Source organism: Trichosurus vulpecula, chromosome 8, assembly GCF_011100635.1.
Source record: "Trichosurus vulpecula isolate mTriVul1 chromosome 8, mTriVul1.pri, whole genome shotgun sequence".
NCBI lineage: Eukaryota > Metazoa > Chordata > Mammalia > Diprotodontia > Phalangeridae > Trichosurus > Trichosurus vulpecula.
The window spans coordinates 1779219-1799755 of record NC_050580.1 but is presented as its reverse complement, the minus strand read 5'-3'; the positions used below and the strand labels follow the sequence as shown (position 1 = coordinate 1799755).

Below are 20537 nucleotides of genomic sequence, written 5' to 3'. Positions count from 1 at the left end.
CCACTTTCTTCCACACCAGCCTCCTGCTGTTCCATGGACAAGACCCTCCATCTGTTGACTCTGGGCACTCTTTCTGGCCATCCCCCATGCCTGGAAGGCTCTCCCTCCTCTGCTCCTCCTCATCTTGGCTTCCCTGACTCCCCTCAGGTCTCAGCTCAGATGCCACCTTCTGCAGGGGGACTTTTCCTGGTCGTGTTGCTTGTGTCACTGACAAAGCCTCAGAAAACCAATGTTGAACCTTAATGGACATTGGGCCAATTAACCAGAGAAACATGGACTGACCTACCTTGAGTGTTTTCTTATTGTAGAGCCCATGAATTCCCATGGACTTTTCTTCATGGTTTTCCTAAGTTTGTTATTTATTCAGAGCAGCATCGATGTGTGTTTGTCCCAGACAAGGGGGGTGGGCAACCAGTCTCGAACACTGACTAATGCTTCCTTTTCTAGCTAAAAGAAGTTGTCTGATATCTCTGCTGAGAGGAATTTCTCTTGGAATAGTCAAGGATCTTTGTGGGGTCACCACTGGACAGGATCATGTTATTGTGCCAGAGTTAAAGAAAGCCCTTCAGCAGCCAAACTGACCTGATCTTTTCCCTGCTGCGCTCCATTTTAGCTCAAACCCCATCCCACCCCCACAGGGTAAAGGGTGTGCCAGCAAGCTGGGGGGCTTCAGTCAAAGCCTTCTTTGGGCCTCAGACCCCTGTCATGAAAAGGTTGTAGGTCTATCCTGTGATGAAATCCCATCATCTCTATGCAAAGTGGACATCACTGAAAACGAAAACCTGCAGAAGCCTGGTGATTTCTGAGTTTGCTGGCTTTTGGCTTCATAGCTATATTCCTAACCATGTTTAAAGTTGTACATTAAAAATGCTGAATAACTGAAGTAACAACAGCGATAGCAAAACCCTCCCTGATCTCTCAGGCTCTGGTGCCTTTCTTGTGGAGTTCTCAAGCTGGTGTGGAGGGGTCGTCATTCATAGAGATCCGGCTTGTCATTTGTAGCCATTTTCAACAACACCAGATACAAGTGTTTAATTGCAAAAGCCCATAAATGTTTAATTTGAAAGTTCTTATTTCTTGCTAGCTATAGCAATGAGAAGAAAAAGAAACTAGAATATGCAATGAGGACACAAAGCTATCACACTTTGCAGATGAAATGATGGTATACTTAGAGAGAATCCTAGAGAATCAACTAAAAATCTAGTGGAAATAATTAACAACTTTACCAAAGTTGCAAGATATAAAATAAACCTATATAAATCAGCAGCATTTCTATATATGGCCAACAAAATCCAGCAGAAAGATAGAGAGAGAAGTTCCATTTAAAATAAACATAGACGATATAAAATACTTTGGAATTTACCTGCCAAGACAAACCTAGGAACTATATAACCACAATTACAAAACGCTTTTCACACAAATAAAGTCAGATCTAAAGAATAAGAAAAACATTTATTGTTCGTGGGTAGGCCAAGCCAATAAAATTACACTTCTACTTATTCAGTGCCATACCAATCAAACTACCAAAAAATTATTTTATAGAGCTAAGAAAAAAAATAACAGAATTCATCCGAAAGAACAAAAGTTCCAAAATATCAAAGAAATCAATGAGAAAAAATTATATACGTGTGTGTGTGTGTGTGTGTGTGTGTGTGTGTGTGTGTGTAAAGGATGGCGACCTAGCAGTACCAGATCTCAAACTGTGTTATAGAGCAGCAGTTATCAAAACTATCTGGTACTGGCTAAGAAATAGAATGGTGGATCAGTGGACAAGATTAGGTACACAATACATTGTAGCAAAGGGCCATATTAATTTAATGTCTGATAATCCCGAAGATCCAAGCTTTTGGTGTGAGGACTCATTATTTGACAAAAACTGCTGGGAAAACTGGAAAATGGTATGGCAGAAATGAGGTATAGACTGACATCTCACACTGTATACCAAGATTAGGTCAAAGTGGGTACATGATTTAGACATAAAGATTGATACCATAAGCAAATTATGCGAGCATGGAATGTTTTACCCATCAGATTCCCTTTGGGTAAGGGAAGAATTTAGGACCAAACAAGATAGAGCATTAAAATGTAAAATGAATAATTTCGATTGTATAAAATTTAAAAGTTTTTGCACAATGCAACCAAAATTAGAAGGAAAGCAGAAAACCGGTGGTGAGGGAGAGGAAATTTACAAAAAGTATCTCTGATAAAGGCCTTACTTCTCAAATAAATAGAGAACTGAATCAAATTTATAAGAACATAAGTCATTCCCCAATTTACAAATGGTCAAAGGATATGAACAGGAAGTTTGCAGATGAAGAAATTAAAGCACTCTATAGTCATATGAAAAAAAGGTCTAAATCACTATTGATAAGAGAAATGCAAATTAAAACAACTCTAATGTACCACATCACACCAATCAGATTAGCTAATATGACAGAAAAGGAAAATGATAACTATTGGAGCAGATGTGGGAAAACTGGAACGCTAATGCATTGTTGGTGGAGTTGTGAATTCATCCTACCATTCTGGAGAACAATTTGGAACTATACCCAAAGGGCAATCAAACTGTGCATACCCTTTGATTCAGCAATACCACCACTAGGTCTGTATCCCAAAGAGATCATAAAAAAGGGAAAAGAACCTATTTGTACAAAAATATTTATAGCAGCTCTTTTTGTAGTAGCTAAGAATTGGAAATTGAGGGGATGCCCATCAGTTGGGGAATGGCTGAACAAGTTGTGGTATGTGTATGTTATGGAATACTATTGTGCTATAAGAAATGATGAGCAAGTGGACTTCAGAAAAACCTGGAAAGACTTATGAACTGATGCTGAGTGAAGTGAGCAGAACCAGGAGATCACTGTGTGCAGCAGTCTTATAATAGTAACAATTTCGTGTGATGGATCAACTGTGAATGACTTTCTATTCTCAGCAATACAATGACCCAAGAAAATTCCAAAGGTCTCATGATGAAAAATGCTGTCTGCCTCCAGAAAAGAAATTAATGGCATTTTTACAGACTGAAGCATACTATTTCTTTCTTCTTCCTTCCTTTCCTTCTTTCTTTCCTACTTTCTTTCTCTCCCTTTTTTAGTTCAAGTTTTCTTCCACAAAATGACTAATATGGAAATGTTTCACATGATTGCACATCTATTTGTATAACCTATATTGGATTGCTTTCCATCTCAAGGAGTGAATAGGGGAGGGAGGGAAGGATAGAATTGGAACTCAAAACTAAAACAAAAAAAAAGAATGTTTAAAAAATTTTACACGTCATTGGGGGTAATCAAATATTTTTAAAATGTATTTATTTATTTTTAGTTTTCAGCATTCACTTCCATAGGATTTTGAGTTTCAAATTCTCTCCCCTTCCCCCTTCCTTCTTCTCCCCCCTCCCCAAGACAGCATGCAATCTGATACAGGCTTTACTTATGCATTCATATTAAACATTTTCACACTAGTCATGATGTAAAGAAGAATTAGAACTAATGAGAGGAACCACGAGAAAGAAGAAACAAAATAAAACAACAAAAAGAGAGCAAATAGCATGCTTCCATCTGCTTTCAGACTCCTTAATTCTTTCTCTAGAGGTAGACAGCATTTTCCATCATGAACCTTTTGGAGTTGTCTTAGATTGCATTACTGAGAAGAACTAAGTCAGTCATCGCACACTGTGGCCGTTACTGTGTACAGTGTTCTCCTGGTTCTGCTCGCTTCACTCAGCATCAGTTCATATAAGTCTTTCCAGGTTTTTCCTGAAGTCCCCCTGCTCATCATTTCTTATAGCACAATAATATTCCATGACATTCATACACCACAACTTGTTCGGCCATTCCCCGATGGATGGGCATCCCTTCAATTTCCAGTTCTTGGCCACCACAAAAAGAGCTGCTATAAATATTTTTGTACACGTGGGTCCTTTTCCCATTGTTAGGATCTTTTTGGGATACAGCCCTAGAAGTGGGATTGCTGGGTCAAAGGGTATGCACAGCTTTATAGCCCTTTGGGCATACTTCCAAATTGTTCTCCAGAATGGTTGGATCAGTTCACAACTCCAGCAATGTATTAGTGCTCCCCATTTTCCCACATCTCCAGCATTTATCATTTTCCTGTTTTGTCTGATAGGTGTGATGTGCTGCATCAGAGTTTGCTTTGTGCTGCATTTCTCTAATCAATAGTGGGAATCAAATATTATTAAAAATTAAATTAAATGGAGAAAAAAGAAAATTCCTGCTTCAGGCCAGCTGGGGTTTGTCATTGAATGGCAAGAATTCTCTCTTTAGACGCACTTCTGAATATTACATAGACCATCTTAGATTTCGTAGTGTCATAGGGATTCTAGACTTAACCATAATAATAATAATAATAGCTAACCTTTACAGAATGCTTCCCATGTGCCAGGCACCGTGCTGACTGAGCACATCACCATCATTGTCTCCTTTGATCCTCACAACCACCCCATCTTATAGTTAAGGAGACTGAGGCAAGCGGGGTCACACAGCTAGTTCGAAGTTGGGCGCCCCAGGCACGCCGCCACTAACCTCAGATGCAGAGATCTTGGAGCCCATCAAATCCAGCCCCTCCGTCATTTCTCAGATAAAGAGACTGAGAAGCCCTGAGCTCACTTTGACTCCTCTAGAGGTGACGGTGTCGCTGCTCCTGGGGACGGGCTTTGTTCAGGCAAAGGATTGAAAATACCCAGCACGTCTAGGATGATATCTGTGTCTCTCCTAAGGAGGTGGCTCCGCCCTCTAGACTGATGAAGGCCAGACCAGCCTGTGTTAGCGACGGCTCGTCCACGCCTCGGCTGAGTGACTGATTGTTGAATTTTGCAGATGTTAGAAAAAGCACCGTTTGCAACCAACCCAGTGGATGAGAGCAACGAATTCAACTCCCTCGAAAAAAAGAAACCAACCCAGCTGAAACTGACCCAAGAGCAGGATGAGCTCAGGTCAGTCACTTGTCCGGGGCCGTGTCCAGGGAATTCTCCAGCCTCCTCAAAAGTAAAAGGAAGCAGCAGTTTGGAGGTGCAATTGATGTTTGGGTATTTTTGAATAGAAACTACTTTTCTCACCTGGTCTCCATTCAGTTCAGCACAAATTAAGTACCTACTGTGTGCAAATCGATGCATGGGCTTTAGCCCAGCTTCCTGCCTACCCCAGCACTTAGCACAGGGCACTCTGCAGGTGGTGCTCAATAAATGATCTTGGGTTTGAATAAGAGTCACACATACACACACACACACATAAACACACACACACACACACTATGACGTGGCCTTCTCCAGTATCCAGGCTCTAGAGAGGACCCAAAGAGGAGTCACCATCAGCTTGGAGATGGAATAGAAAGACCAGAATCTGTCTTTGGCACTGTGCTGGGTAACATTTGAGGGGAACATCCACAGTTGTTACTGTTAGGCCAAACAGCTGACCCAAAGGCCTCCTTTCTATCCCAAGAAAAGGAGTCTGGCCTTCCCTGGCAGGACAGGGAGGCTTTTCTGCAGAAGGCCACTTTCCATAGTCACCCAACTGATTGAGAAGCACAAGGGAGACTCTTTTATCTCTGATTAGAAACACAAAGCAAAACTTGGCCAGGTAGAGCTGGACACTGCCTGAATGAGTCTTCCCCTGCCTGGGGAATTGGGATGATCCAAGACGTCTAGACCGAGGCAGTCACAGAGAAAACCTCTCCTCAGGCCAGACTTGAGCCTTGCACAGGGTGCATCATCTTTTGTACAGGTGGTTGGCAGGGACACTGTGCTGGTTGCCCAAAATCCTGGCGTTCTGTCAGGCTGGTGCCTCTCCTTGCTGAGAGATTGGCCTGAGAGAGCACCCAGGAACAAACCCATAAAACTCCCTCGGGTTTATTCAGTCTACAAAGGCGTGGTATGGGCAGTCCGTCCACACAGACAGATGAGGAGCTGGGCCCAGGGTTGGATCTGAAGGAGGGAGCAGAGGGCTCTCTGGTACTACTGCCAATGTCAGGCTGTGCCCTGACCCCTTCCCTGTCCATCCTTAATGTCCCGTGCCCTGCGGCTGTACATTGAGGAACCTGGCCATCAGGTGTAGGATTCGAGAGCTAGTGGTCAGTGTCTCTTCTTTGCCTGGGTCCTGTAACCCCCGTCCAAGGAGGTAGACCATGTGTGCCCAGGGGCCACAGTTCATCAGATCACCCATCCTTGTTACACAGTCAGAAACTGGTGCTTCCCCAAGAGAATGGATGCAGTTAAAGGTGGCGTATACCTTGTGTCTTATCAGAGCCTCCAAAGCCAGAGAGATAGAAGAGCGTATAAAACGTCACATGGAGACCTTTCGTGAAAGAAGGAAAAAAGCCAGAGGGACACCTCAGGAGGAGATCCAGAAAGCGGCCCACGACTTTGAGATTGTGTGTATCTTTGGCCTTGCTGGGAGCTGCCCTGCTCTCTGTGCCTAGGCCCACACTGCCCAGCCTTCTTCCTCCTCAGAGTGACAGTTGGGCACTGTGTCTGCATGGTTCCCCAAACCCTAATGAAGTCCTGTACTGACTCATGAGGCATTGGCCATAGGAAGCCTTTCTAGGTGTGAGGGGAATGAGGTGGGGTGCCATGTAAGTGGTGTGGTCTCCACCACCCTTCCTTCCCAAGGGAGACTTTTTACTCCTTATAGAAGGAAGCAGGAGTTTGGGCCCTGAAGCTGCTCACTCTCCTCTCCTCAGGAAGAGGCTACAATTCTATCTGCTCCCTTAAATATTCTTGTCTAGGGGAGGGAATTCTAGGTGCTCCCAATTCCTGTTCCTTAATGGGAAAGAAGGGGCCCAAGCTATGTATCTGAGCCTCCAGTCTCTGCACCAGATGCCAGTTCCACAATAAATACACATAGTGAATAGCAAATAAACCAAACAGAAATCAGAGAGAGTATAGATATGCCAGTCTTTACTGAACAATGCAGAGTGAAGGGACCTTCCCATTGGGAGGAAAGGAACTCAGCTCACCAAGAGAGGTCATTCTTTGAGGTCCCTGGAATAGCAAATGAGGGGTAGGGGCATGAGAGAGACCTCCTCCATGTCAGCTGCTTCCCATAGAAAGAATAGGCCAAGCAGGTCATGGAGTGCCTGGTAGAGTGGTCAGTGAAATACCCTTTGAGGGTTGGCACATGGGATCTGCCTGGTGAAAGTACCAATTTATGAGAACGAATGTCAGGTTAATGGGGACATGTCACATAGGTTCAAAGAGAGGTGGCCAGAGGCTAGTTCTTAGGGGATAAGACCTGAGCTAGAACAGTGGCAATGGGCATGAAGGGGAAGGGGTACCTTTGAGGAATAGCCATCAGTACCAGACTGAAGGGTGAAGCCAGTGAAGTGAGGACTTGGTCTTTGGGTGACCAAAGAATGAAAACAGGAAAGTCGGGGAAGGGAGCTGGCCTTAGTGAGAAGATGGAAGGCTTAGTTCTAGACTTGTCTAGTTGGAAGGGCTTGTTCTGAACCACCTAGTACAGTCTCTAGAAGCTTGAGGGGCAGCAGAGCAGAGAGGAGGCCAAGGCAGGAGGTGGCAGCAGAAGAGACAAGAGCGGGGAGTAGCGCAGCCTGGGCTGTAGGGAGATGAGAGCAAAGTGATGGGAGAGGGGGCTGTCCCTGAAGCCGGAGGTACGGGACTGCAGAGTGCTGTAGAGGAGCGAAGGGCATGAGAGGGAAGGGACAGGAAGGCCTAACATCGGAGGCCCTGAATCACGCACTTTGGTCAGAGAATTCCATCTGCCTCCTACTCAGAGCCTTTCAGACACCCCCAGCAAACCCTGAACAGTCATTCCCAAGGAGTGCCAGCTGCAGGCTGACTTCTGGGTTTCACACTGTGTGGACACAGCTTTCATTAATGGAAAACTCACGAGCTCAAACACTGCGATTCTTGTCTCTGACCGTGTGACGTGTGAATGCTCTCATCATCTGAAACTTCTTTCTCCAAATCACTTGTTCAGCCGTTTCTCACTCCCCATGACCCCACTTAGGGTTTTCTTGGCAGAGTTGCTAGGGTGATTTGACACTTCCTTCTCCGGCTCCTTTTACGGATGAGGAAACTGAGGCAAACAGGGTGAAGCGATTTGCCCAGGGTCACACAATAAGGGAAAATGCATCTTCCTGATTCCAGGCCCAGCACTCTATCCATGGCACCACCTAGCTGCCCCAAAGTTATTGGTCATATCTTAATTGCCAAATCAAATGACCTTTTCTCGGTCCTCCTCCTTCCTGACACCCATCGATCGCTGTCTTCTCTCTGGCTCCCCTCCCCTCCCTGGTCTTCACTGGGATCCCAGAGGGCTCCTGCCCAGGCTCTCTTCTCTTCTCTCTCAGTACTGTGTGACTTGGTGAGCTCATCAGCTCCCATGGATTCAGTCACCATCTTTATGCCGATGCTTCTCAAATCTCTGTTGGTCTCCACCTGCTTATTAAACACCTGGAACTAGAAATGTCATAGACAACTTAGCAAGTGCAAAACTGAGCTCATCTCTCCACCCAGACGCTCACCGGCTTCTAACTTTCCTCTCACTGTCAAGGGCACCACCCTTGTCCTGTCCTCAACTCCTCCCTATCTCTCACCATCCACTGTGTTCTCAATGCCCATTGGCTTCACCTTTGCACTATCTTCTTTTCTCTACCCCCTCCTTGCCCACTCCAGTGCAGACCCCCAGCCCCTCACACCTGCACCATGGCAGTAGCTGCTGGGGGGTCTCCCCACCCCAGGGCTCTGCCCACTCCATCCATCCTCCACTCAGCTCTCAAGACTGACTACATCACCCCCTTACTCAGTAGATCCTACTGGCTCCCTATCGCTTCCAGGACCAGACATAAAACCCTCTGTATGACATTCAAGGCCTTCCATAACCCAACCCCCTCCTACCTTTCCAGTCTTCTTACACCTTGCTCCTGACCATGTGTCCTTCCATCTAGTGACCCTGACCTCAGCTGTGTCCATCTCTCAGCTCTGAGCACTCTCTCTGGATGCCCATCCCCCATACTTGGTCCGCTCTGACCACTGACCTCCCTGGCTTCTTTTAAGTCCCAATAAAATTCCAGCATTTCCAGGAAGCCCTCCTCAAGTCTTCTCTCTGCTGATCATCTCCAGTTTATCCAGTATACACCTTGTCTGCACATAGGTCATCTCCCCCACCAGAATGGGAGCTCCTTGAGGGCAGGGCCTGTCTTTTGCCCCTTTCTGTATCCTCGGTGCTTAGCTCAGGGCTTGACACATGTTTCCTGGCCAGCTAACATTTGTTTTCCTTCCATCTCACCCCCACAGGCCAAAAAGCTGCATGATGAAGTGCACAAGAGACAACAGGACCGAGAGCTGAGGAAGGAATATCGGTTCACTGCCTTCACTGGAGACGTGAGTCCCCAGGCACCCATGTCACAGCCCCATAATATTTTTTTTAACATGAAATTTTAGGGATCTGGGAGTTTTTAACCAAAACTATTGATGCCGTCGCCTCCCTCGCCGTCACTGGAGCGGCTTTCGATGTGAAACTGTGGAGTTTTTTTTTCTTGGTGGAGAAATACTCAAATAAGAAGTCATTATTTATTGCACAGTCAGCCTGCAGCACATTTTTTTCAATATGTTGCTTTTTCAAAGGCTGTAAAGTGTTTTTCATTAAAATAAATGCATGGGTCATGGGCAGTATTATCATTTATCATTTCCATAAACAAATTTCACAGCAGCCTGATCAGGGTAAAGTATTTTTTAATATCAATAAACATATAAGGTATTAAGAGGTCACCTCCTCTTTTGCATTTAGTTTAAGAGTTTTGTTCCAGATGAATTATGCCCTAGATTCCTGAAACCACTTGAAGATTTGAGTACTGAATGACTTTTGGTGGCCTCTAAAGAATCTTAGAGAATGGGGAAGATGCCCTAGAATTAGGGACTGGCAGACATCCTGATTTTAAAAAGGGGAAGGTAGGTCTTTGCAACTACATTCCAGGTGCTCTTACAAACTTTCCAGAACAGGCTGTTAAATGCATGGCTTTGGAGCCATCGGAGACAAGCCTTAGTGATCCCTTGAAGCCAGCACAGGTTCCCTAAGAATACCTATTTTCATCCCCTTTAGTGACGGAGTAGATGTGATCACCAGACAAGTAGAGGAGAGAAACCCTCTGGCCACAGAATGGGCCTTCATTTCAGCACAAGATGGGAGTGGGAGGTGATAATACACAGCACCACAAGCAATGGCTCCAACCTGCAGCCTCCCAGGGCTCCCTCCAGGCCTGTTTTCTGTTCCACATTTTAAATGGTAGCTTTGATGGGCACACTCAGAACACACTTAGAAAATTCGAGGGTGGCACAAAGTAGGAATGGAGATCTCATAGACTGGGTCAGGGCTATCCAACCTTAGGTTTTTATTGAAACAACAGACAATATAATTTGACTTGCCATTTTAGTGAGAGCTCTGCAGTAACTCAGCTTCATTTACTAAAGCATTTATGTAAATTTCTAAGTTTGTAGGCAGGCCACATAACTTGCACTTCATGCCACGTGCGGGGCCCACCAGCTCCATTTTGGACAGCCCTGGACTGGATGATCCCAAAGACCCTGGCACCCTGTTTCAACAATCAGGCTAGCAGCTGTTGTGGGGGTGAAAGCCCAACAACAAGAACGCTACCAGCACACTGCAAAAGCACAGGTTCTTTTGATCTGCTTAACTAAGGAAAGCAAGGTTAAGGGGTTGACAAGCTTACTTTAATTCAGCATACAAATATCATTCACTTAGTTCAGGGGAAAAAGGCAGCACCCTGAACTTCAGAACAAAGTACAAACACTGACAGACAGACCTTGTCTGATTCAAATCCCAATACATAGTTACTAGAGTTTAACAAAGTCTCAGCATCCAGGTTACAAGCTGGAGGGCCCCTAGCTACAGCTGCCAGGGGTCTCTGCATCAGCACCATCACAAGTGAGAGCCCTGCACAAATGGCCCTGTCCTCTCTTATAGGGCTTCAGATGTCATCAAACATCATCTGAATGACCAGAACTTAGGCTGCTACGATTGGCTTTTGAGTTAGCCCCTCCCCTTAGGACCCTGGGAGGTTCACATCCACATAGGTTAGGTTAACACCTAATAGGGGTTAGAGCCTGGGGCTTAGCACTTAGTAAGACTCAAGAGGGGCATGGCTCTGGAGTTAGCACCTCCCCTTAGCCAGCCCCACCCCTTAGCCAGCCCCACCCCAGTCACCAATCCACATCCACATAGGTTCCACACCTAATAGGGGTTTGGGCCTGGGGCTTACCACCTAGTAAGACTCAATGAAATACACTGAATTACTCAAAGGAAACAAAGGCCAAACTCTTCAAGGGCACTTGGGTGAACTAAGTGCTAAGAGCCCATTTTGCTTACCAACACACTCCCCTGGGAATGCTCCCTCCCCAACACACAGAACAACTCATCTGTGCCTAAGGAAGTTAATGAGTTGATGGAGGTGGGAGGAAGTAAACTGCTTTCCAACATTCCAGTAATGTGGCTGTCTGAACCAGTGTGGTGCTTGGGCTCGTTCCAGCTGCATGGCCTTCAAGGACCAGGGTCACCTCCTTGCCAAGGTGGTGCATTGTAGCAGGAATGTAGTAGAAAAGATGGACTCCCACAGCCTGGCACTGTGTGTAAAATTCTGCACTTAGGTTCAAGAATCTATTGCTAAGGGTGTAGCCAAAGAGACCACCAGTCACATGGAAACGGTATTACATGATCTCAATATGAAGAAAGGTCAGCAGCATTGAGATCAGTGAAAGCCTAAAGCTCTCCCACACTATATTTATGGTGGTGGTGGTGGTGGAATCATGTCTGACTCACCTCATTTGGGGGGTGGGAGGGGGGTTGGCAAAGATACCAGAGCGGTTTGCCATTTCCTTCTCCAGCTCATTTTACAGATGAGGGAACTGAGGCGAACAAGGTTAAGTGACTTGACCAGGGTCACACAGCTAAGAAGTGTCTGAGGTCAAATTTGAACACAGGTCTTCCTGACTCCAGGCCCAGTACTGTTCACTGAACCACCTAGCTGCCGTGTGTTTATATACAAGAGTACGTTATTCAGAAAATAGAAACCCATAGCTTGTTCATTGGGTTGGCCAAACCCCATCCAAAGAACTGCATCCATGTCAGAATGCCACATGTTGGGATCCAGACAAGTTGAAACCTGTCCTGAGGAAAAAAAATAGGTGGGGGACTCAAAACCACAAGATCAGTTGGTCCCCTCAAGTCCTTTGGTGTTTTCTAGCCTTGAGAGGAGGGACTGGGTAAGGAGATAGTACTTGGGTACTATGACGGTTCTGGAACCTAATGCCTGTGGGTACTCCATCCAACCCAAACCAATGCCTTGTTATTGAGCAGCCAGCAGCAGCAGCAGCAGCAGCAACAGTGGTGGTAGTGGTAGAGGTGGTGGTGGTGGTGGTGGTGGTGGTGGCGGTGGTGGTGGTGGTGGCGGTAGTAGTAGTAGTATCCTATGTAATTCCACAAATCCTTCACAGGAATCCCACCTGAACATCCCTAGAGTTTGCATGGATACCAATGGAGTGGTCTGGCTCTCCTTGGTTATCCCTCCTAGCCAATGACCTCCCTGTTAGTATTGTGGTACGACAAGAGAAGGTAGCCAGGTGGAGAGAGGGCACTCAGCCACTCTATGGGAAATCCAAGAAGAGCAGGGAGAAGAAAAGGCTAGATCAAAGTAGGTTTGGAGGAGAGGAGGCTGGACAATCACCCCCTCAGTCCCACTGGAATGTGCACCCCCAACATGGGCTCCTTTCTGTGCCCTGGGTCTGGTCCAGTGGCCCTGTCAGTCCTTGTTTCCGTGGGCCTTATTTCTCTCCTTGGGCAGGACGTTGGCAAATGAATTGGGAGAGCCCAGAAGCGGTGGTTCCATTGCCACTCATGGAAGAATCTTTGTTTCTGGGTTGCCAGGGCCGAGGAATCCATCACCCAGTGGCCAGACCACTAGTAATGAGCCTCTATGTCCGTACCTATCAGGTTGAGAGTTTGTTGCCAACACTATATCAGAAGCTGGCCCCATATGGCAGAACTAACATGGAAGGCTTGTGCTCACTGGCATAACCACTGGGAGCCAAGGACTACTTCCATGCCATAGTAAGGTATGGGAGCAAGACTTGGGGATCCTTATGGGAATAGAGTGTGGAAGAGGAACAGACTTATCTGGCCAGGCTCCTGAGGATAGAGCCGGGAGCAGTGGTAAAAACTTGGCATCTTAGTGTGATGCCAAGAGAGCAAACCTTCCTAAGGATTAGCCCAATACAATTTTTCCACAAAGTGGTCATCTGGCTTTCACTGGAATCCCGAAGCAGGGAACAGGTGCCACCAGCCCAGTCAGGGAGACATTGTGGGATGACTCCTCCCCATCCACCTACTTCAGCCTTCCCAGGAATGAGGATTCCTGTTCTGCTGTCCCTGATAAGCAGCAGCCCAGCCAGTGAGGAGGAGCCCCTTTGGGACAGCTCCGACATGGGCCTCTCAGCTGCTCCTGGCACTAGCCTCAGAGAGGGATCCGAGTGTCACATGCAAGGACTGGACCAAACAACATCGGAGTCCCTGGTCCAAATCCGGACCCAACCACAAAGGGAGAAGAGCCTTCATTTTGTCTTTGGGGCAGGACTATCTCCTGGGTCGTTCCAAAGCACATTTTCTCTTCACAGATGGAGCCTCTGGGTTATGCCTGTGTCTTGGGGTATAACCCAAGGTCTTCCAGGCCTGCTCCGGTTTTCCCTGGTTCCTGAATCACATCCCGGACAGACATTCTGGGTACACTGGTATTTGCTCCTCCCTTGCTGGGGGCTCTTGCCTAAAACCTGAGGGGGCCACCCTGAAACCCAACACGATGTTATTCTCACCTGTCTTTCCTGGTTCTCATGCTGATGTCTAGCAAACCTCGCCCCGGTTCAGGGTGCACTTGGGGAGGGCTTCTGGAGGGTAGGGAAAAGAATGAATCCTTTTCATAGGAATGCGGCTGGTTTTTACCACCTGGATCTGCTCCTTCGTCAGGTGTCTTTAAAGTGATCGTACAACGGACTCCGCTCCCTGATGGCACAGTGGCAGGCACATTCTTCAGGAATCGTCTCCCCTCATCCCTCTCCCCTGACCTGCTGCAGCGGCACCCAAGAGCCTGCCCCAGAGCCAGGGGGCCCACGTCAGGCTACAGCAGGGTCGGGTTCTCTCCTTATGAAGCCTCTGCTCACACTCGGGTCTTTTTCTTACATACAGTAACAACAATTATAATTACATTAATGACAGCTAGTTTGGACAGAGCACCCACTATGCGCCAGGCACATGCTGAGTGCTTTACAAACAGGGTCTCATTATTGACTCAGCTCTGCATCCCACCCAAACCCCGACACTTTTTCACAAAAATTGCTGCTTAGAATTCCTTCTTGTGTTTGTTTGACTGTTTTGGTTTTTTTTTTTTTTTCTCCAAATCCACGCATAGCGAGGGCACTCTGCTCCTGGTAAGATTTGCTCGGACCACATTGACAGGATGAGAAGGGAGAAAAGTAGGAATTTCCTCACCACAAGTCAAACAGACTTACTGTCTGCTGGTTTCCATGCCTGTTTATGGTTTTTTACAGCATGGGTCTAATTCACAAAAGAGCTGAGAGAGCCCCTAAGGTGCCCCCCCACACACACAAGATTACTTCAAATTTTACCGTTTCTACGTGTGGCCTCCCCCATTAGACTGTCAGCCCCTTGAGGACAGGGACTCCTTTTGCTGGTGCTTGGCACATAATCGAATGCTTAATAAAGGCCGATTGACTTGTTGACTTGACTCCTCCAGAATGACAAAGATCCTGCCAGATCCTGGCAGAGAGAAGTCCGGAAGTGGAGGACAGCAGAGGGCAGAAGAGAGCCAGCTAGCACTGAGTGGCCTTGGCCCCTCTCCTCCAGAGGTTTGATGGTCAAGGGGTTTCTTTCTTCCTGGTGGTCTGTGTTCTAGCGCTGAATTCACTGAGGGATGAAGTCACAGGTTCTTGGAATGCCACAAAAGAAGAGACATGTGTATAGGGGGTGGGGGGCAGAGAAGGGGCCCCTCCCCAGGCAGAGCGATATCCCACCTCCAGTGACTTTTTGCTGACTTCTCTGGAAGCAAGAGGAATTCCCCAGTAGAAGACAACATCCTTGTGGGCAAAGGCTTTCCCCACATCCCCTGGAGCTCGGCACAACGCCTGGCACCCAGTGCTTGCTTGCTTAGTCTCACTAGGGCCGGGCCTTGTGGTTCCTCAGTGGCTCGTGTCTCTCTAGGGGACAGCATTGAAGAGTGAAGGTTAAGGGTATGAGGCGCTGCTGGGGCCCGAGTCCAGGTGGGGGAAGCTGGGAATTTCCAATATAAAGAGGGGCAAGAATAATGGAGGCCAGAGAAGTGGAATGGCAGAGAGCCAGACAGAGAAGTCATTGAGATCTCTCAAGGAGGCCCCCAGGAGCCCTGGCGACGGTCCGAGGGAAGCTTGGAAGTCAGGTGAAGGGCAGCTGGTCCCATAGCACACAGAGTCAGGAAAACTCATCTTTCTGACCTCAAATCTGGCCTCAGACACTTCCTAGCCGGATGACCCCAGGTAAACCATGTCACCTCTTTGCCTCAGTTTCCCTATCTGTAAAATGACCTGGAGAAGGAAATGGCCAACCCCTCCAATATATCTGCCAAGAAAACCCCAAATAGGATCACGAGTCAGACATGACTGAAGCCACTGAACAACAACCGAACAAGGGATGTGCCTTGAAGAGAGACTATGGTGCAAGTGTAGACGTTGCGCGCTGGGTACTAGCGATGGCTGTGATGGCATCCCAAAAGGACTATGGGCTTCAGCTCTGATATCTGGAGAATCTCAGCGGCGGCTCTCACGATCACAGGGTCTCCACCCTTGGCCTGGGAGAGCCTGGGAGTTGGAGCCCAGGCCAGGTGTGGCATCCAGCCACCGATGCCCCCAAGGAGCAGGGCTCCTTAGAGAGAACCCGCAGCCGCCCACCAAGGATGCTGAGAAGAGGACTCAGTCAGACAGCCCAGATGCTGTCTTTGGACAAGAACAGGGTGGGAACACCACTATGAGGAACGGAGCTACCCTGGGCTTTCCCGTTGGTCCAGGTGGTGAAGGACAATGTTTGCAGCATGTCCTGGCTGCTAGGCCTTTGAAACAAACATCCTTTTATAAAAGTTACTCACTGTTAGGTGGACAAATGGGGCTGGGGTGCTGGTCATTGACCCCCTAACAAATGGGGGGAACAAAGTCAGTGAGACCACCACCCTGGACCCCTGACAGGAGCCCCAGCAGGCCTGGCCTCCAAGAGCGGGCCGGGACTGTCATGAGGAAGAGACAGAGAAGCCAAAACTGACATTAGCGACAGAGTGTCCCAAGAGAGGAGGGTCCCCAGAGTGGGAGGAGGGTGGGTCCTTCTGGTCTGATTATGGGAAAAGAGCCCAAAGGGGCATGAAGATGCCAAGAGGAGGGGCTGGAGGGGGGGCGGGGAAATTGCTTTCCCAAGGACAGCAAGTGGCATCCAAATGTCAACAGCCAAAAGGCCACTCCCTTTTTTTGTCAACGTCTTTTTCATCCCCCAAATCACCAAATCTCCCAGTTGGAAGGGGCCTCGGGGGCCACCCAACCAACTGCTCCCCCTCCCACCGAGGGAGCACCCAGACAGCGGCCTGCGGCAGAACCTTGCTTCAGGGGTGTACTGGGCTTTGGCCTCAGACAGATCCCCCTCCCTCTTCCTGTCTCCAGCTTGGTTCCTCACCCCCTTCCCTGCTTCCAGGACAAACTCACAAGAATGAGTTTCCCTGGGCGTTTTTGGCCAAGGTTAGTTGTTCACAGATAGAAGGTAAAGGTGGCAGGTCATAGAGAAGATGCTTCCCAGACCTCTCAGCCAGGTCCCTGATTCCCTCCAGAGCTGCACTGGAAACGTGGGATTGGGGATTTCCCAGGTAGAGATGCATGGGGGAGGGAGGCTGCTCTCTGACCCACCCTGAAGCCCTGGACCGGCCACGGACTGCCCTCTTGGACATCATCCAGTCCCATTCCATCATTTGACAGATGTGGAAACTGAGGCCACCCAGAGAGGGCACACAGGTAGGAAGTCCCACCCATATTCTCTTCCTTCAGAAGTCAAATGTCTAGTTTGGACCAGACAACCTAGAAGACCCATCCAACTGAGATATCCTCTGATCCTGAGCCTACCTCCATTCTGTTTCTAGGACCCCCACCCCAAGACAACAGAATCAGAATAGCATAGGGGAGAGACTTGGGGAGTGGGAGCTTCACAAAGGCCACATCCCCAGGGGTTGGGAAGGCTTTAATGATGCTCCTCCCAGGAAAGGAACAGCCCTCCCTCAGCAGTGCCTGGGCTTTGGAGAGCCACATCAGGTGCTCTTCTCCAGCTTTGAGCCTGAGACCCCATGAGGTCCCAGAGCCCGTGAGGAGGCCAGGCAAGTGGCAGGGAGAGACACGAGGAAATAGGGGTTCGGACCCTCAGCATCAGAAAGAGCTACATCTGCCGGGTTCCAGGGCTCCACCCTGGGGTTAGGGGTCTCTTCTCTACTTTCCTCCCATCCCCCACCAGCTGTTTTCTTGCCCTGTTGGGGGACAGCAATTGGTTCCCCACATCTACTTAATATTTGAACATTGATTAACATTTAGTTTAAAAGCAAAGCTGGCACACAGTAGGTGCTTAATAAATTCCCTTCTCCACCCCAATCATCCCACCTGTTAGTTCTCCCTCTGCTCTCTTGGTCTCTCTCTGCTCTCTTGGTCTCTCTCTCTCTCTCTCTCTCTCTCTCTCTCTCTCTCTCTCTCTCTCCCCCCCTCTCTCTCTGTCGCCTTCTTCCTCCTTCCCCCTCCCCCCTCCCCTCTTCCTCCTCTGCCTCCCCCTCCCCTCTCTCCCCTCCCCTTCCTTCCCTCCCCCCTCCCTTCCCCCTCTCCCTCCCCTTCCTTCCTTCCCCCTCTTCTTCCCCTCCTGCCTCCCCCTCCCCTCTCTCCCCTCCCCTTCCTTCCCTCCCCCCTCCCTTCCCCCTCTCCCTCCCCTTCCTTCCTTCCCCCTCTCCTTCCCCTCCTGCCTCCCCCTCCCCCCTCTCCCTCTTTCTCCCCCTCCCCTCCCTCTCCCTCCTTCCCCTCCCCACTCCTGTCCTCCCCCCATGTATATACCAAGTTACCTTGCAGCAGCAGCATCATTCTCTCATGTTATTTCCTGTTGTTGTCCCACAGAATTCCCCGGTTCTTGAGGGCAGGAATGGCTAGGGTTTTTGGTCATAGTGTCCCCAGAACACAGTTCAGGACTTTCCACAAAGCCCTAGTTAGGTATACATGTGTTGAATGCGATTAATGTCTACAATAAAGTCCTATTTCTCCATATTCCATCAATAAACATTCACTAAGCACCTACTATTCTTCAGGCACTGTGTGAAGGGCTGGGGTTACGCAGGAAGGCAAATCATAGCTCCTGCCCTCAGGGAGCTCCTGGTCTAATGGGGGAGACCATGTAGAAACAACTGTGGACTGAAAGGCTAAAGAGGGAAGCCTGGAGGTCATCTCGGGAGGGCCAGCAGCCCAGCCACAGCCTCAAAGGGGAGGCAGAGGCCTCCTGTGGAAGGCAGGACTTTAGCTGGGCCAAGAAGGAAGCCAGAGGCTGAGACTGGAAGGAGACCATCCAAGCTGGGGGGCCAGCCAGGGAAAATGCCCTGAATCTGGAGATGGGGCATCTGATGTAAGCAGCTGCCCAGAGGCCAGTGTCCCTGGACTAGACATAGAAGGCTAGAAGACTGGGAAGGTAGCAGGTTTGGAAAGACCTCGAAGGCCAAACCAAGCATTTGGTATTTGCTCCTGGGGGCCATAGGGAGAGCCATTGAGTGGTGGGAAGGGCCATGATCAGACCTGGCTTTAGGGAGATCCCTGAGCAAAGGTGGGCCCGGCAGCCTGATCCTCAGGAGTGGGGAATTCTCCCTGATTTCATTCAGCAGAAGGGACCACTTGGGATTCCCCCAATGGTATCAGGGGATGTTAGAGCTGGTGACCACTCTCAGAAACCACCTGGTCCAACCTCTCCCTTTTATAGGTGAGGGAACTGAGGAAGAAGAGGGTCAGCAGCCACCATCCAGAGGCAAGATTCCTGGCCTCATGTTGTTAGGCTGTTGGGGCCCAGAGGGGGCAGTGGGCCTGAATCCACAGGAGGCTAAGCATGTTTGACTTTTGTTTTCTTAAAAACAATCCCTGTCCAGGGCCTGGTGTTTCCCTGCCTCTGGTCTCTTCTAAAGGAGCTGGCAGAGTCGAAGGGCTGGCCTATGAGCTTTGGTTTGGCTTCCAGGTCCCTCAGAAGGAGATGAAGGCAGCAGTGTGTGCATGCCTGTGCAAGAGAACACACACACACACACACACACACACACACACACACAACACAGACACATACCACACATATACGCACACTCACATACACACACACCACACACACCACACACACACCCCCCCCACACACACACACACAGACACATACCACACATATACGAACACTCACATACACACACACCACACACACACACTCACACACCGCACACACCGCACACACCACACACACACACACACACACACACACACACACACACACACACAGGCATCAGGAGAAACTGGCTCCACAACCCTGCCAGCCCCTCAGCTGCTGGCACTCTTGCCAGCTCAGGAGCCGGGCCTCCGATGGGGTGTCCTCACTGCTGCAGGTCCCTCCACTGGTCCTAGACCTCTGGTCCAGCAGCCAACATGCCAGGCTTGAGCACCCTGGTGTCCCAGGCACCGCACGTGGAATAGGTAAGTAGGTAGAACTCCACCTGCTCTGCCAAGCTGAAGACTGCCAGCCCTCAAAAAGACAACACAGAATGCCCCTGGCTCCTGCCTCTGTAAAAGGAGGGGGTTCTCCCTGGTCCCTCTGAGCTCAGACATTCTGCATGAAGGCAGACCACAGAATGCTTCTGGCAGACCAGCAGCCGCAGCAGATGTGCGCTCACGACTTCTCCCCAGAACTCCCATTTCTGGAAGGTCTCAGGGCTGGCAAAGAGCTTTCCAAGGGCACCAGCAGAGGGGAGACAGTAGAGAGACAAGCCCTAGCCTATCTATGCACAGCTCTGCCCAGGCTGCAGATGGCTCAGTGAGGCCCTGCCCATTAAGCCCAGAAGAAGTGAAGACAAAGAGAAGGCTGGCATGTGCTATTGGGCCAGGTGAGACCTGGACCCAAGGAGGGGCAGGAAGTTCAAAGTTCAGGGACAGACAAGGCAAGATGATGTTCAAAGCAGATTCTTGCTCATACCTGGCCTGCCCTTACCCACACCTCCCCTCCCCACTAGTGATGGACAAGCTGTAACAATCCGGCTGGCAGCTGCTGTGGGGGTGTAAAACCAACAACAACCAGCTCACAGGACACTGCAAGCCCAGGTTCTTTGGATCTGCTTTACTAAGAAAAGCAGCGTTAAGGGGTTAACAATTTTACTTTAATCCAGCATACAAGTATCATTCACTTAGTTCAGGGGGAAAAGCCAGCACCCCGAACTTCAGA

General features: G+C 48.9%; 1 protein-coding gene across 1 annotated transcript in view; it reads left to right on the top strand.

Annotated features, from left to right (window-relative positions):
• Nucleotides 1–9712, top strand: part of LRRC27 (leucine rich repeat containing 27) — a 63832-nt gene extending 54120 nt beyond the window's left edge. The window contains exons 9-11 of the mRNA XM_036735935.1: nt 4836–4951; nt 6258–6384; nt 9269–9712. Of these exons, the coding sequence (XP_036591830.1) occupies nt 4836–4951; nt 6258–6384; nt 9269–9415 (390 nt within the window). The 3' untranslated portion in view covers nt 9416–9712. The remainder of the gene's footprint in view (nt 1–4835; nt 4952–6257; nt 6385–9268) is intronic.
• The last annotated feature ends 10825 nt before the right edge of the window (nt 9713–20537 follow it).